The 18,401-nt window shown below is 41.4% G+C and overlaps 1 protein-coding gene and 1 long non-coding RNA gene across 2 annotated transcripts in view; one reads left to right on the plus strand and one right to left on the minus strand.

The window, feature by feature from the left end:
• LOC116699057 (uncharacterized) overlaps positions 1–1,583 on the plus strand; it is an 11,301-nt gene extending 9,718 nt beyond the window's left edge. The window contains exon 3 of the long non-coding RNA XR_004334354.1: positions 1,567–1,583. This is a non-coding gene — a long non-coding RNA (uncharacterized LOC116699057). The remainder of the gene's footprint in view (positions 1–1,566) is intronic.
• camsap2b (calmodulin regulated spectrin-associated protein family, member 2b) overlaps positions 1–18,401 on the minus strand; it is a gene marked incomplete at its 5' end in the record, with an annotated part of 46,328 nt that overhangs the window by 13,835 nt on the left and 14,092 nt on the right. The window contains 9 exon segments of the mRNA XM_032531435.1: positions 1,909–2,193; positions 2,314–2,383; positions 2,921–3,025; positions 3,179–3,269; positions 4,947–5,086; positions 6,594–6,735; positions 8,189–8,221; positions 12,374–12,460; positions 13,435–13,614. Coding sequence (XP_032387326.1) covers positions 1,909–2,193; positions 2,314–2,383; positions 2,921–3,025; positions 3,179–3,269; positions 4,947–5,086; positions 6,594–6,735; positions 8,189–8,221; positions 12,374–12,460; positions 13,435–13,614 — 1,133 coding nt within the window.

An 18,401-nucleotide genomic window follows, 5' to 3' on the forward strand; every position in this document is an offset into this window, starting at 1 on the left:
GTGTGAAGAAGAGTCCAAGGAGACGAAAGGTAACGTCTCTAAAAATGGAGTCGTGAGGGGTAGGCAGGCCCGGCCCTAAACAATTTGGTGCCCTAGGCAAGATTTTAGGTGGCGCCCCCTTGCATCACTGTACAGTTAACTGATGTTAAAACTAACAGATAGCGCTCGCTATTTATTGATTAGCCAACTATGTCATCTAACGGCTAATGCTATTCGATCATTGTTCTGCAACAGCAAAATAATATCATTATCATCATCACTTTACTGTAACATTACCTCTGTCTTTGTCACGTTTTCCCTCCTCTACTTTTCTTTTTTCCTCCCCTGGGCACCAGACAGTTTAGGACCTTTGACATTATGAATTTAGATGCAGTAAAAGAAGTCGGGCTTGTTTTTTTAATTAAGGTGACGTTATAGTAAGGTGACCAGATTCTCAGCACAAATCCGGGGACATTTTCAGCTCCGAAGCGTATTTACCTCCAAAACAAGTAATGTTTTTATTTTTGTAAAACTTAAAACGGGAACACTAGACCTAGAGCTGTTCTCATTAGGGGCTGAGCCCCCCCCAAGGTATCATCCTAGACCCACCCCTGCTGCTACTTCCTACTCCACTCCACTACACCTCAAGATAGAAAGTCCTAATATTTCAAGATAAAAAGTCCTAATATTTAAAGATAGAAAGTCTTAATATTTCAAAATATAAAGTCCTAATAGTCCTAATATTTTAAGATAGAAAGTCCTAATATTTTAAGATAGAAAGTCCTAATATTTCAAGATAAAAAGTCCTAATATTTAAAGATAGAAAGTCTTAATATTTCAAAATATAAAGTCCTAATAGTCCTAATATTTTAAGATAGAAAGTCCTAATATTTCAAGATAGAAAGTCCTTATAGTCCTAATATTTCAAGATAGAAAGTCTTAATATTTCAAGATAGAAAGTCTCAATATTTCATAATGTTGTAATGTTTACTGAACTACTGACAGCTTTTGCTTTATTGCTCAAGGCTTGTTTCTGCAACAGCTCATTGAGAATCAGATACAATAAAAACTACTGAGGACGTATTTTCCTTTGACAGTGATGCAGTATTAAACGAGATCGCTGCAATGTAAGTTAATAGGATAATTGTCCAGCTTGTATTTACGTTCATAAAAGTGCTCGTTTTGCTGCTAACAGACTCAGATTAATATTATAAGTGTCTGACAACATAATGGGAAGGATTTCTAAGGAGGTCGACCTTTCTGTTAAAGATTAAGATCCTTTTTAAAACATAAAAGTCCGCGAAATTGTGTTCGCTAAACGCACCAGACTCCATGTAAATAATCAGTGATTTTAACATCGTAAAATACGGCTTCTAAAACCTCTCTGAGCACCGCGGGCTCTGGCGGTCTGGAGCCTGTGTTGGGTGTGCGATTATCGGCTACGTTTTTTCTTTCATTCCAATTTCGGGTCTTTCAGTCACAGTGAAAACCGGGGACATTTCCGGGGACAGATCCAGCCGGGGACAGGTAGCCAAAATAAGGGACTGTCCCCGGAAACCGGGGACGTCTGGTCACCCTACGTTACAGGTACAGCACAGGCCGGGCGCCCCCTGGTGGTTTGCGCCCTTAGCATTTGCCTATACTGCCTAAGCCACAGGCCGGCCCTGGGGGTAGGGACACTGAGGGTGATCACGAAAGGTAGCACTAAAATTGACTAATAAGTGTGAAGGTAGTCTCAAGTGGGTTAGGGTTTTATCTGTCTTAATGTTTTTAATTTTAACTGTTTATACTTGTGTTTTATCGGATTTTGTGTAAAGCACTTTGAATTGCCCTGTTGCTGAAATGTGCTCTACAAGTAAAGCTGCCTCGTCTTGCCTTGCCTTTAAATTGACAAAATGGCAAATTAGAGGATTCAGCACTCTGTTGTACCTGCTTTGGTCCATGACTGAGAAGGTGTTGTTGCGCCCCAGGGGCTTGAGGGCGGTGAACTCCTCCTCCTCCTCGGGTATGTGTCTGCTCTGGCCGTTGACGTCGACGGGCATGAGGGACAGGTGGCGCTTCATGCTCCCTCGGGATGCATAGTGAACTTTGAAACTTTGGAGACCGTCACTGCTGGCTGAGCGGGTCATACCGCTGAGGGAGGGAGCTTCACCGGGCAGCACAGTCAGGTCTCCGTCCAGAGGAATCTCAAAGGAGATTCCTCGAGAGGAGGAGCTGAGGGAGGAAGGAAACGTATTGTTAGATAATAGGGAAACATCAGACCATCTCACATTTGTACCTACATGAATGTCAATCTGCTTTAGTGGAGTACACGTTGGAGTTTAAGGTACTAACCGTTTTTCTTTGGGCCATGTCCCAACACAGCCATCCACGTAGGACATGGAGGTTGACCTCTTCATTATACCTGTTACAGACACAGAGTGGCTTCTTACAGGATGTAAATCCCTTAACTTTGCAAGAGAACAACGAATGAGGAGTAGTTTAGTTTCAGGAAGACAGAGGCTTAAATACATACATAGTTTAAGCGAGAGTACTGCTTACATATTCCAGGATTTTGGGGATTTTGCCTAAACAAATTCTACTGTATAATAAGCAGTTGCTAAATGTTCAAGTGTAGGGCTCAAATGTAGCATTAGCACAACAGGAAGTCTGTAAATCAGCCCCTAGAGGGCCTCTGGTTTCAAAACACGTCCACATATTCTTCCACTGTTCTGTATTCATGCCCCAGGTAACAGCTAATAGTACTGATGATGTCATTTTCCTTAAACGCACCACACCAGTATGTATGTAAACTCTGGAAAGTATGTGTTTTGTGAAAGTTATTTTGAGAAAAATAGTGATACCAAGGCTCCTGTTGTATGGACGAGTGAGGAACACAAACCAATCCACGCTAGCATAGTGACATCTCTGCCTGCATGAGAACTGTGCTCAGATATTTTACCCTGTGCAGGGGTGTACTCTGGACTGCCGGGTCTGTCTGCATAGCTCTGTTGAACTGGACTGGACACAGGAGCCATTTTTCTACAGGATGATACAGGCTCACAGGCTGCAGAGGGAAACATACGCCACATACTCAATATTCAACTGCAACCCTGAGTTAATTATTAGAGTTATCAGTTAGCATGCATAACATGGCAAAACTGTCATCATCATTGCAGTTGCAATCGGATGCTGATGTTATTGTGAGTGTGTACTGTACCGTTTGGGTTGAAGACTCTGGGCTGCACAAATGACGGTTTAACCACTTCAAACCACCAGAAAAGCTCAGCCATAAACACCAGGTAGTTACTCTGCAAGACCCCCCCCCCCACACACACACACACACACCGTTAAAGTTGCAGTCATATATGTAGTTATTTATTAATGTCATTAGCACAACATTTGTCTCTTTGCAGTCACAGTTTCCACTCCCTGTGTCTCTGTACAGATGTTAGTTGAGCTACAATCGCAATATTGTACAGCATTTTGACAGATCAATAAGGTCACGGTTGTTGCTAGGTAACAGGCTCAGGTGTGTGTGTGTGTGTGTGTGTGTGTGTGTGTGTGTGTGTGTGTATCAGTACATGTTTCATTGTCGACATGGTTTAATGTCAAGCCTCTTGATCACAGCATAAAACACCATCTGGAGTTTAGTTGAAATATGTCACATGTTCACAGATAGATGCACAAAGCAACGAGTGAGTAACCTCAAATCAATGATCAATTCATTCATGGTGTAAACAGAGAGGCTCTGGGGGCCTATACAGATGGTTTCATCAGTAGGAAACCTCTTGTTTAACACACACAGGTCAGTTTATTGACATTCTAATAGGGATTGAAAGACCAAAAATATTTCTATTCCTATAAAGTGCATCTTTATTTGAGACCATAGACTGCATAAAATAGGACTGCTTAATGCCAATTTCTTTGTGTGTAATATATTAAATAAAGGGGTATGCACACACAATCTCACACAACCACACACGCACACGCACACACACACACACACACACACACACACACACACACACACACACACACATACGGTGCATCTTTCTATCTTTGTGGGGACCCGCCATTGACATAATGCATTCCCTAGCTCCTTACCCTAACCTTAACCATCACAACTAAATGCCTAAACTTAATCCTTACCCTAACCCTAACCTTAACCTAATTCTAACCCTAATCCTAAAACCAAGTCTAAACCCTCAAATAGCCCTTTAAAGTCCAACATTTTGGACCTCACAATTAAACTGGACTCCCGGTTTTTGGACCCCACAAAAGTAGTTAAACAAGAACACATTCACACACACACTTCTTTTAATAGTGAATACAGAGCAAAAGGGCAAAGAGTGCACAATTGTGGAAATCGTTTTGTGCTGTTTTAAAGAATGGAAAGTCCCAGTCAGCTCGGACCGTGTCCAAATGTTTCTACCCACGGTCCCCACATTCTATTTACCCCCACTGTCTCTGCTCCTTGTAATGTCTGAATGACACAGAGATGCTTTAAAAGTTGTACAGTAAGGAGATCTCCGCCTGAGAATTGGGTAAATCAACAGATTTTGTTGTTTTGATCAAAACAGACGTGAGGGATATGGAGGGGAAGAAAACAAGGGAGGCAGGCAGGGACGGGGTCAGGACTTTGAATCTCCCTTGAGCAGAATCTGTCCTCTGTCTGAATGGGGGGGGAGGAGTCTGTACTAGAAAAGCACACCCGCACACACACAACACCACCCCAAACACACACACACACACACACACACACACACACACACACACACACACACAGTAACAACCCTTCCTGTAAGAACCAAGCCTGCACACACACTTCACTATTAATCTTTTCCTTGCATGACTCATTTTTGCCTACTTAGAATTTCCCGCTCTGACTGTCTTTATGCTCCCAAACACTTTCCTTGTCTCTCTTTCTTTACGTAACTGAACATTATACAAAAAAAACAAACACTTTCCATGTCCTACTTCCTTACCTTTATGGATGCATGTGCGTACAGCATGTCCTCCAGGCTGAAATGGCAGCAGTGGTTGAGGTTGTTCCTGCAGAACTCCTGCACCAGCTGGAGGTTGTACAGACTGTCAGCCAAAGACATGGTCTCCTTGAGGCAGATATCTGCTCCGCCAGGGGAGGGGTTGGACACACACAAACACACAGGGGAGGGGTGATAGCAAAGGCCAGACAGGAAGACAAGGCAAAGATAAGGCATGGTTTACATTTTCTTTTAAAAGTAGATAAGAACAAAATGACTTTCCTACTACAGTAGTATGTGCACCATATGTGGTAGCAGATTTAAATCACTCAAAACCCTCGAAACAGTTAATGACGTAAGTTTTCAAACTCCCTCTGGATGAATCATCAGGATTTTTACTCTCTGACGAGAGGGACCAGGAACAGACAACCAAACATTAGAGCAGCCGAGGTTTCTGGAATTATGTCAGTCTGTACTTTTCTGCATTGCTTCCAGTAAGAAGACCCAAATGAACTTGCTTCCACATCTGGTTCACATGTGTACGTACGCCCTGTGAACTCCATTCAATCCCAATCAAGAGACTCAGAGCGCCGACACGAGAGTTGTTTATCTTTGAAATAGCTGCCAGCTACTCCTCTAACCGCCCTCCGTCACAGATCCCTCATGACCAATCACAGCCCAACTGAAGGCATTTTTAGAAATGAGGACGCGGGCGAGCTGAGAGGAAACCAGGCTTTGTTTCTCTTTGTCTCACAACGGTTCTCCATGTCTGTCCTAAACCCTCTTTGACCCACAGTGTCTTTCTTGGGTCAACATCCTTAACAATGTCCTCCATTTATATCATCCTTAATCTCTTGATTGACATACTTAGTTATATACTCAAAAGGAAAAAGGTCCTCAAAAAATAAAGGCTTAGTTTGAAGCCCTCTATTCAATGTGTAATGTATACTTTATACTTCATTATACTTTAAATGTATTGTTGGTGGAAGAAGTATTTATTTGAGTAAAAGTATCACACTGTAAACTCAATAACTCTGTTACAAGTAAAACTCCTGCATTGAACATTTTACTTAGGTAAAAGTATGAAAGTATTTCTGATTCTGATTCTGTATCATCGGGAAAATGTACTTAAAGTATTAAAAGTAGGCCTACTCAATGGAGAAAAATCCTCACATTTTAGAAACTGTCAATCAACCAAGTGTATAGTCGGCTAATTTCAATGTACTTGTAGGCATGTGTATTGTTGGGTTGTTTAAGTCATAATAAAACATCGTATTTTATAAACTACATGTGTTTTGTGTGCAAAATATCTTAATTAAGTTAGTGTTGAATCAAAAGAACAGTATTTCTCTTTGAAATATAATGTATTCTTTAGAGTAGAAGTAGAAAGTGGCATGACAAGGAAAGACTCAAAGTAAAGTACAAGTACCTCAAATTTGTACTTAAGTAAACTACTTGGGTATTGTTACGATAAAAGAGCCACCTTTGTGCTGTCAAGTTGGGACTGAAAGTCAATGTGGTTAGCTCATCGGATGCCATTTCGCTCCTATTTCTAATTGTATAGGTGAACTGATTTGGAATGACAACAAAAGAGGGCGTGGCTAGTGCAATCAGGTGGGCGTGGTTACAGATCGAGGGGGTTGTTCCCACCTTCCAGTCTGACGGCCTGCGGGCAGTAGAAGTGCAGCACGGCGGTCAGGGCGCAGCCGTCTGTGTTGTCCTTGAGCAGGTTCTCCACCAGGGGGAGCGATGGAGCGCACCTCTGCTGGGCATGATCCCTCCTGTAGCGAGCCTGAAACCATGGCAACGGCACAAAGACGTGTCATCGGGCTGGATACGTACAATACAGCTGGCTCTCTGATTGTTGGTGCAAACACACCAGTGTCTGCAGAAACACTTTTATCAGCACACACACACACACACACACACACACCTTCAACTCAATAACACACACACACAGGGTTAATTTGAAGGAAGCATAGGGTGGGCTTCAGGCTCAACTCAAATAATGCAGATTAAATTGATCATGCAAATAGCCAGACACAACATCTGGAATTACATTTTTTAATATCTTGAATTATCTTAAATTATAAGGATCTAAATAGATGAAATCATAACACTATTTTGCTCCCTTTTTTTTGCTTGTGAGGAGTTCACTAGGAGGAGAAAAAGAACAAAATGAATGAAATAAATGAGTTGTTTCCTCAATCTTCCGCTGTGCATGTGATGTAAAGTTAAATAAGAATTTGCGATTTAGCAAATCCATCATTTTCTGTTTGTCTCTCTGGGCCTGTAGAAACCACTGAGACAACACCACGGCTTATGTCTTCAGGGCATCAGTACCATTGGTACTCCCACAAACGCGTAAAAGTGGGATCACGTTTGCACGTGCGTTGGAAGCTTTAATCCCAGCAGGTCTCACTGTCTGACAGCCTCTCAGTCTATTGCATCGAGTTCTGAGGAACAAAATGGCCCTTCATTAGATCTGGTTGGTATGAACTAGGGCTGCTCGATGATGAGAAGAAAAAAAAAAACTGATTGACTTTGGAAGGATGATGCATTTATTGAACTTAAAAAAAACCTGTGAAAACACCTTTAACTGTGAAACCTTTCCCGTTGAACTTTTTGAACTCCCCTTCAGAACACAAGACAAAACAACAAAACAAGAGTTTACTTGCACAACGCAATGTGGAAAATCATCGTTTTCCTCGATTACAATGGTTTTGTGATCGTTAAACTCAAAATCACGACCAAAATGTTGATTACTGTAAGTACCTCTTCAACAATATAACTTGCCACTTTTTTTCTTAATGCACAACATAGACAACAGACATGCCAGACCAAACAGGAAAATGCGTAGCTAACAATATCGGGGCAGTGGCATTCCTTTCTGATTCAGGTTTTAAGTGGACTGTCTTACAAAAGATAAATTGGCTATTTATTGGTATTTATACGCTAATGCTACAGGACTGCTCTTCCAGGTAGAGGATTTGACCCCGAGAGAGAGGCAAGATTAAAATGGTTACTATTTGATTCAATCAGATTCCTAAAGAATATGGAGACAAGGGCTGGGGTGGGAGGTATCTGACCAGTGCATGATGGGTCTCAGGGCCACATGCAATGACAATAGAACTGGAGCGGGACAAGTGAAGGGGTGTTCTTGCGGGTTTTGGATTAGACAGAGGGGAGGAAGATGGTGGTGGTTGGTGAAGAGGAGTTCTTCAGAACAGAATGGATGGACTTACAGGTACTAATCTCCAGTACCATTTGCTAGGAGACTTGATGGTGGATGATGATTGGACAACAACAAGAGAGAGTGGGAGAGGGATTAGGCCAACAGCAAAAAACAGTTGAGCAATTGCAGCTGAGACTGGGGGACAATCCCTCTCTTAACACTAGTAAGATGTCCAAGAGTGCATGCTACACTTCTGCAAAGGCTGCACTTCATTTAATCAATTTGTCAATAACATTATATAACTCATATAACATTATACATGGCAAACACATTACTTTGGATCTACGTATAAAATCCAACCAGAAGAAGTTGTTTGAGATTGACATTTTACTAACGAGTGTAGCACTTAAATCTACACATAAGGCGCAATTAAAAAGGACTTAGTCTTCAGTCTCACGAATTAAGAATAAGAATACTCTCAATAGCAATGCTAACTTGCGGTTCACCATCTTAGTTTAGTGTGTCAGAATGCTAACATTTGCTGATTAGCACTAAACACAAACTAGGCTTCAGCTGAGACAGATGGGAGTTTTGTAGGTATTTGGTCATGAACTCAAGCATACCAAAGTCTGCAGGGTTATTCCACTGGGGAACACAAATATCTCTACAACATTTCATAGCAATCCATCCAATAAGAGTTGTATTTCGCCCTGTACAGTGAGGACGCCATTTACATTTTTTTTGAATTTGCACTCATTTCTTGGCCTCCATCCAAAAATGGAGCTTTTCGAGGTATGTTGCAAACTAATACACAGACAAAAAAATGGGACCTACTACTTAACCTCCTTCATGGAAGTAATCAAAGCTACAGGCGTACATCCACACACTATCCACACACAGATATGCTGAGCATTTAGTCATAAGACAACGGTTAAAGATTTTTTATGCCGTCCCAGAATAGATCCCGTACTGAGAAATGTTTTGCACTTATCCATTGGTGTGTGTGTGTGTGTGTGTGTGAAAAGATCTCCGCTGAGTATTATGTCCTAGTCAGTGAATAGACTTCTGTTGGAGTTGTTAATGCAGAGAGGGAGCTGTGTGATGGAGCAGGCAGTGGTAAAGCAGCTGACCGACAGAGTGTACAGTATATTCACCACACGCTTTAAAAGACCTTCTTCCCTTGTTCTCGTCTTTGACAACGCCTGAGTGTGTCTACTGCATGTGTGTCAGTGTTGGGTCGGTAACATAGCCCATGTGTATTATCATGTTACAGGCAGTGAGCCCTCTAACTATAAAGACACCAAAACAAAACAATGAGCTGAGAGAAAAGTTGCCAAGAAACTCCCAGCACATAAAAGCTCCTTCTAAACTCATTTAGCCACTTGTGACCTACTGCAGCTCTTTCTGAACAGAGTGGTAATTTAGTGTGGGAACACACTCTCCATGTGACCATTTTACAACCTGCTGTATGTAAACAGTTTAACCTGTCGCTACCCGGTGTGAGTCGAGCGCAGATGTGAGTCGTGAGTCGTCACTTTGCGACAAGTAGCATTTAAGATGCTAACAAGAGACTTATGTAATGTATATACAGTAAAAAATGGACCTACTTAACAAAGTTGGTTCACTGCTGGCTACAAGTTAGCATCAAACCCAACAAAGGCTGTCAGTGGAATGGCGCTTTGAGCTAACGTTAGCAACCAAACAATCATAAATAGCTATAATGTTTTGAAATTATTTCCATCTTCTGTTGTTGTTAGTAATGAGAAAAGTTTATTATTTCATGGATTTCATATGACAAGTTATGCCGTACACCGTTTAAATCTGAGCATGCGCAACTCACATGTGCACTCGACTCACATCGGGCAGTGACATAACCTATGATAATGTGTGTTTTCAGCCATTTTTGCAGTGTAGCTTAATGGATGGCAATGTTAGTCTGTCAGACAGTCGCTTTGCTCTAGGTGGAAAATATATCAAAAACTATTTTTTTAACTATCAGCTGGATGGGCGTGACATTTTGTACAAACATTCGTGATGAATCCTGGAGGTCTTGAGTGAAATGTCAAGCCCACCGTTTGAAGGAGTGTCATGAAATCTGGTCAAGATATTCATGTCCCCCTCAGGATGAATTTTAATACTATGGTTATCCTTTGACTTTTCATCTAGCGCCATCATCAACACTTTTTTGACCAAATACCTGCAACATTAATGACATTCCCATCGGCTTAAGCCATTTGGTGCTAGTTTAGAAGACGTTAGCATACCATCATGCTAAACTAAGATGGCTGTCACTGCCCAATGTGAGGTGAGTGCAGATTTGAGTCGCGCATGCCCAACTGTCAATGTGTAGAATCCATGAAATAATAAACTTTTCTCATTACAAACAAAAACAGAAAATGGAAATCATTTCAAAAACGTTTTAGCTATCTATGATTGTTTAATTGCTAACGTTAGCTCAAAACGCTATTCCAGTGACAGCCTTTGTTGTGTTTGACTGCTAGCTTGTAGCTAAGCTAGCGTTTGTTTCAAAAACACTGTAGCTATCTATGATTGATTGATTGCTAATGTTAGCTCAAAACGCCATTCCACTGACAGCCTTTGTTGTGTTTGATGTTAACTTGCAGCCAGCAGTGAACCAACTTTGTTAAGCCCATTTTTACTGTACTGACATAACAGAAGTTTCTCATTAGCATCTCATGCAACTACTCGCTAGGTGACACATGCGCAACTCACAGCTTCACTCGTCGCAAAGGGACGCATGCGTGACTCAAATTTGCACTCAACTCACATTGGGCAGGGACAATGGCACACATTCTTTCCAAACATCAGCATGTTGCTATTACTGTGAACATTTTTGCCATGCTAGCTTTAGCATTTAGCTCAAAGCAACCCTGTGTCTCAACACAGCCTCACAGAGCAGCTAGCATGGCTGTGGAGTTACAGTCTTTGACTCGAGACAAAGGCTAGCACACCAGTTAGCTGAAATTTTCTTTGAAACAACACAGGTATAATTTATTTACACATTCAGCTCAATCAGAGTTTCAGTCAGTGTCAACCTCTTTGACTTGCTCCTGAATTGCAAGAAGTTTACCTACTCATCTAATTCGGTCGAGGTGAGATATATTCCTTTTTCCATTTTCAAAACGTCCCCCTTTTGTCAGTGTTTAGGAGCAGCGACCCGAGGCGAGGGTCATGGCCTGATAAGGCCTTGTGCTGTAGCTTTATGATTAAGTGAGTGGAAGAGGACAGTAGCCGACTGCTGTGTGTTTGTCCCAGCAGACTGACTCGTTGTGTCACATGGACCTTACATAACTATGAGGCCTGCAGGATGACAACACCGTCTCTGTCTGTCACCGAGTCCCTTTCGCTACAGCTGACAAAGTTCCTGAGTGTCTCTCTCCATGTCTCCCACCCCGGTGTCATTTGTCCCATTCCCCTCTCTCTGATTTTCCTTCCTCACTTTTCTTCTCTCTCTCTCTCACTCTGTTTCACATTTCTTTGTCTCCTCTAACAGCGAGGTAGCGACTCTTGCCAACATTTCTCTGCAGCTGGTCTGAGACTGAGCTCATCTGTTTCTCTGATGTACAGAGCTCTGTGTACTGTGCTGTACGTGTGTGTGTGTGTGTGTGTGTATCATGTGTGCGTCCGTGTGTGCCTTATGTGGGCACAGACATGTGCTGATGCCGATGATTAACAGTCGGACATATTTAAAATGTAATATCAACAGAAAGAAGACAAAAAAAGTTTGTGTAGCAGAAAATACAACTCAAAACAAAAGCAAATTAGATATTATAAGGATAGATAATTAGATCAGATATTAAAGGACAAAAGTCCTGTTTTGGTTTTCCTTGCCGTTCCTAAGAAAATATTTGGGGGAAATATACTTGTTTGCTTTCTTGCCTGGAGTTGTGTGAAAAAATGAATACTCATATCTGAGTGGAGTGTGATCTCAATCTTCTCATCTGACTCATAGCAAGAAAGTGAATAAGGAATCAAAGAGTTAATTTGTAGAATTAATAATGTCAAAACCACAAGTTGTTATTTTTTACATTGTGGGTATGCCAATTAAACAAAGGTAGAGATGTTAAGTATTAATAAGTGAGCTTTAGAGGTGCTGGTAGGAAGATTTTTGAACATTTTACAGAATGGGGATAGCCGTTGTTTCCTCTTGTTTCAAGTCTCTGTGCTAAGCTAAGCTAGCTCCGTACGTACTGATGAATGGGAGTTTGCGCGGTTAATGTGTGTGTCCTCTTACTTTGTGTGTTGTTGTGTTTGACTCCTGGAGGTAGGCCTCTCTCAGCTTTTTCTCCTCGACGAGAATGTCCCTTAGGTGTTCATTCACCTGGAGAGAGGACAGAGACAGACAGACAGACAGACAGACAGACAGAGAGAAACATACAGAGACAAAGACAGACACAGACAGACAGACAGAGCGAAGCAGACAGACAGACAGACAGAAATCAACATCAAATTTCAGATTTCAAATTTCAATTTCAAGTGTTCAGTCTCAAGCTGAAAGTAGAAAGAACTTCAAAGATGACTCATGATATTTTGAATTATATTTTTTCTATAAAAAGAAGATCACTCTTTTGCGATTACCGCTTTTCTGTCTTTAAAGCTTCTGTACAAACAGTGAAGTAACATTTTGACTTGAGGGTGCACAACGTCACATCAGCCAATCCCCACCATGGCGAGCTAGGTCTCAGGGCAACACAGAAAGACAATCCCCCATGTGTGTGTTTAAATGTGTGTGTATATTTGCCGTCCTGGACTGGAAAACGGAGCCACAAGCACATGAGCTTTTGCAGCGATCATTATATGTTTAACTAATCCATGCCATGCAATTTGCATCATATTTTGAGACAATTGTGTCAAACGTCTCCTGCAAGTAAAAACAATTTGAAATGGCTTAATAATCTGTCGAATGATGAAATAAGCTGAAGATGAAATCACAAAGACTTAACTACAGCACTGCCCTCTTAAAGCTTACAGCTTACTCCGGGTCTGATTTAACTCTCCCAAACCAGAGGACGTTAAATGGAGTCAGTTATCTCTCTGTAATCTCTCTGGCATGATTACATGTGGTTGGTGCCAGTTCCTTGCATATGAGAATTTGAATCAGCGGTGTGGCAGAATTGAGCACTAACAGTCTTCCCAGCACCACTCGTGTCTTCTGTTTCCCACGTAAAACAAAGAACTGTGTGTCACATTGGAAAAGGCTTAAGGATGCGTACAGTTTTTAACCTCTGCAAGTGGGAAAGCACATGTCCTCGTGGCTTTGTGTGCACACAAATGTGCTCCGGTGTGCGTGCGTACCTTGTTGATCCAGGTGGCGATCGCATCCTCGGTGTCATAAGGCAGCTCCTGGACGTGTCCGTCACCGTGTGGAGGTTCAGCCGAGGAGTACCTGTTGATGCAGGACATCACCCTCTCCACACTCACCATCTCCACAGTATACGCCATCATCAGGGTATCTATGAGCGCCAGATGGGAACTCTGTAGAAACATAAGAGCGTTGCAAGGATTGTGCTTTTTAACTCTCACTTTTTTCCTAAAGCATCAAACTACAATTAAGGGCTCAACTTTATATTCCCATGTTGTACTTCTCCATGATTCTGTGCATCACACCTGGCTGACACTTTGTGTGTGTGCGTGCATGTGTGTTTATGTGTGTGTGTGTGTGTGTGTGTGTGTGTGTGTGTGTGTGTGTGTGTGTGTGTGTGTGTGTGTGTAAAGAGCCCATATTGTGCTCAATTTTAGGGTCATAATTGTATTCTGAGGTTGTACCAGACTAGGTTTACATGATTTCATTTGTGTGTTTAGGTCTCTGTTTTAGCTACATAGTGAGACATCTCACTTCTATACTATCTTTGTATGCTCAGTAGCTAGGTAAGATCCCATCAGCTAGATAAATCTTTCTCCAGCTTTGGTCAGTCCAAGGCAGGATTAGCTGGGAGACTTCTTCTACTATTGGGGCACTTGTGGAATACCTGCAGAACAGGGACAGGAAGTAGTTCTTTTGGAGATTATGGTCAGCTAGTGTGTCTTGTAGCAGTGTTTTCCTATTGAGAACGAGCTAGCATGCTACCGTTAGCCACCTCGTCAGCTCACCCGGAGACTGAAGACAGGGGACATTCAGAAACCGTATCTCAATCAAAACACCATGGACAGGTTTTCTCCCAAGTTTGTATGCATGTGGAAGCACCAGAGACACAAAATAACACCCCAAATCCCAGAAAAAGTGATTTTTTTTTCATAACATAGGCACTTTACGCAAAGAGTTGCCAAAAAAGTTTTCATTCAACAAAAGATCATACGGTTTTGTTCTCTTGAAAGAGAAACAACTTTCGGTGCAGTCCCAAAAAGCATCTGAAACAGCATCTACAGGACAGCAATTAAGATTTGACAACACCAAATCACCAGCGCCAGTAACAACTAAATTCTCCTTTTCATTATAATTTCTTACGCATCACATTGGCTCAACTTACTCTGTTCCCCAGTAAATCCATTATGCTTCAAACCTACTTGGGATGTCAACTGAGGACACTTTGTGGACACCGGAAAGTTGCTGAGATCCGTCCAACCCCTCTAAAACACACTCTTAAACTCTGTAAATATACACAGTAAGTACTTTTATAGTGCACACATTACCTAATGTCGTTTTACCAGCCATCAACACCTACAGCACACAAAGCCTGACATTCTCCCGGCCTTTCTAACTCCATTCCAGACCGGTCAGACTACCAGACCTCCCCTTCCCTTTCCTGTCACGCCACCATGTCGACTCCAAAACACGAGTGTGTGCGCGTGTGTGTCTGTGTGCATGGGTGTGTGTGTGTCTGTGCAACCTTACTGCCAAACTAACAAACTAACAAACGCCTAAAGACAGGTGTGTGTGTCTGTGTGCGTGAACGTGTGTCTGTGTGCGTGCGTGCGTGTGTGTGTGTGTGTGTGTCCGTGCAACCTAATTAAACAAACACCTAAAGTCAGGTGTGTGTGTGTGGGTCTGTGTGCGTGTGTATGTGTGTGTGTCTGTGTGTCTTTGTGCATGCGTGTGTGTGTCTTTGTGCGTGTGTGTCTGTGTGTGTCTTTGTGCGCGCGTGTGTGTGTGTGTGTATGTGTGTGTCTTTGTGGGTGCGTGCGTGTGTGTGCAACCTAACTGAACAAACACCTAAAGTCAGGTGTGTGTGTGTCCGGGTGCAAGTGTGTGTCTGTGTGCGTGCATGTGTGTGTATGTGCGTGCATGCGTGTGTGTGTGCGCGTGCGTGCGTGCGTGTGAGTCTGTGCAACCTAACTGAACAAACACCTAAAGTCAGGTGCTCCATGATCCAGGTGACCCAGACCAACAGACGTAAACAAAGCAGCGAGACCTCGTCCCACCACAGCCGGTCCCGTCAAGCCCAGGGCTCTGTTCAGAACCACAGAGCCTCTTGGAAAAGCCCGTGTGACCGAGTGTTTCCCAAAGAAACCAACAACTGATCCAGCGCTATGACTCAAAACTGCTGTGGGTTTGTGTTCCAGTCTAAACACGACAGCGTGAACCGAAGAAATACAGACTCCTAATGGAAATAAGTGCTGAGGTGTAGTGTGTTAAATGGGTAAACAGGATTATTTGGACTGTATGGAGCTAGATTTCTTTATTACATGTGATTAAATAAATGATCTGAGAGAAAAAAATAATATTTGAGAGAAAAAAAGTGATCACACTGATAGCAAAAAAGCATTTTATCAGGGAAAAAAGACTATTTGAGAGACAAAGATTTCATACCAACAGCAAAAAATAACAATATTTGGGATTAAAAAAAAAGTTTAAATGTAAATTTGAATTTTTTAAAATTATTTCTGAGAAAAAAAGTCTTTCTCAAAATCACAAATATATATTTTTTTGCTACCAGTGGGATAAAAATGCATCTTAAAATAAAATGTGTTTTTCTTCTCGCTCTCAAAAACCTAGGTCTTTGCTCTCAATGCAATTTCTTGCTCTCGTCCCAGGACTTTTTTTCTAGCTGTGAAAATAGTGTCATGGGCGGGGCCACGCTCCTATTGGCCAGTCGGGCGAGCGCCGTCTTGTCTTGGGAGTCCATCTGAATCGTTACACCATTGTCACCGGCATGCACGCGCTGCCTTAGTTGAGTGCCTAAGCTAGCGTTAGCTAACTAGCTGCTAGCCCGCATCTAAATAAATACCTTCTAAATGATCTTACCCTTAGCTCCAGATTGGCCAGTCTAGAAACATTTCAAGAAATATTCGCTACCCCTTTTTTCTCTCTCAGATCATTTCATCCCTGGGTGCTAGATGAGACTTGTAGACACCACGATATTGCAATAAGGGCAACCGGCACAATTGGTTCATTTACATTTTAGCATACATTTAGCATATTACTTCAGCAGTTGCACATTTTGTTTTCCCATCTTGTATATATTTAAATATTTGTTCTTATATTCTTATATTTTGTTCTGATATTTTATCATTATTATTATTTCATGTGTATTAGAATAGAATAGAATAGAATAGAATGCCTTTTATTGTCATTATACACAAGTGCACGGTGCTTGTGCAACGAGATTAAAGCAATCCCTTTACAGCGTTAACACAAAAAAATATAAGAATATAAGATAACAATATAAACTATCAAAAATCAATCTGGCGCACAGTCCTGAGTCCGGAGCGCAACTGTATACATACATAAATTAGCTTTGAATACACATTGTGTAAACATAGATAAGTGTTACCAATTAATAAATCATATCGCACAGTGATGAAATTATATTGTATGTATGTATATTTTTGTGTGCTGCTGTAACACTGTAATTTCCCATTTTTTGGGATCAATATATAATATCTATCTATCTATCTATCTATCTATCTATCTAATTTCCCGCATGTAATCTAACATAAATCTAACATAGGATTTTAGCCTGATACTGAAATGTCTTTGAAACAGTCTCCAGACGCTGTTTTCGAATTCCTGCATCTTCAGGATATTGAAGTCAAGATATTTGACATTACGTGCATTCTTCTCCAGGAGGTCCAGCCCCCGGTCTGGCCGACAGCTGGACCCACTAAGAGACGGGGCCCAGCAGCTTAGACTGGAGCCGGAGATTCTGAAAACATCATATTTCATAAAAACCCGCTGAGCCTTTTCTGTGATTGAAGCTTTTCTGAATACATTTGCATAAAACCCTTCTAAATCTTTAATGTTGCTAAGCTTGTGAAGGTGTGTGCCCAATGCCCATCCATGTGTGTGTGTGTGTGTGTGTGTGTGTGTGTGTGTTTGTGTGTGTGTTAAGCCTCATGCATTTAAATGGTAATGACAAATCATTTTGTTAATTTATGTTTCATGGTAAATTGCATTGCAACACAAACATGGATCGCAATTTTTTATGCCTATAGAGTTATATGTAGAACGTCACTTGACAAAATGTTTTGAATCTGATTATGAATATAATTAGACAGGGGTCAAAAAAGGCAGAGGATTATGTATTTTTCCTTTTTTATTGAATACATTTTTGGGAGAGAAGGAGACAGACTTAATAATAATATAATAGTAAATTACAGTGAGTAACTTTTTACGTTTCTATTTGTGCACAAACGATAAAACATGTTAATTTGTATGTTTTAATGGTGCTACTAGGCAGATTTTTAAACTTTAGATGAAGCCTGGCTGTTTCCCTATGTTTATCCCCTAGCTTTTCTTCCCTAGCTTTTTGCTAAGCTAAGCTAGCTTCGTAATTAAAACATACATCACTGACTTTAATCTTGTTATCCAACTCTGTGTATATTACCGACAAAGTGAAACTATTCCTTTAATACCAGTGTTTAAAAGTAAAAAAGTGTTATTGTTGCTTTTATTATTCATTATATTAATACTGTCTAAATGTCACAAAGACAAAGGTCTGAGGACCGATACTTTGATGCTACATCTACACGTGTGTGTGTGTAAGATTGTGATATTGTGACTCCGTTTTTTACCAGGTTATTGTTCCTCACTGTGTTGTGTACGTCTGTCTGTGTCACTGTTTTGTCCCTGTTTCAATAGGACATTGCATGTAGATCCAACATGCATGTGTGTATGTGCATACGGGTGTGTGCACGAGAGACAGAGAAGGAGACGCATGGACAGTATATGGAGCCACTGCTTACAGACTGTTGTCATACCCCCCCCAAAAAAACCCCTACTGTTGACACTACAGCATGGATTTAAAAGCCATGTGCTGTCTATTATGCCTTCACAAAGACCTGGTGTGTGTGTGTGTGTGTGTGTGTGTGTGTGTGTGTGTGTG

The sequence above is a fragment of the Etheostoma spectabile genome, chromosome 12 (genome assembly GCF_008692095.1).
Source record: "Etheostoma spectabile isolate EspeVRDwgs_2016 chromosome 12, UIUC_Espe_1.0, whole genome shotgun sequence".
NCBI lineage: Eukaryota > Metazoa > Chordata > Actinopteri > Perciformes > Percidae > Etheostoma > Etheostoma spectabile.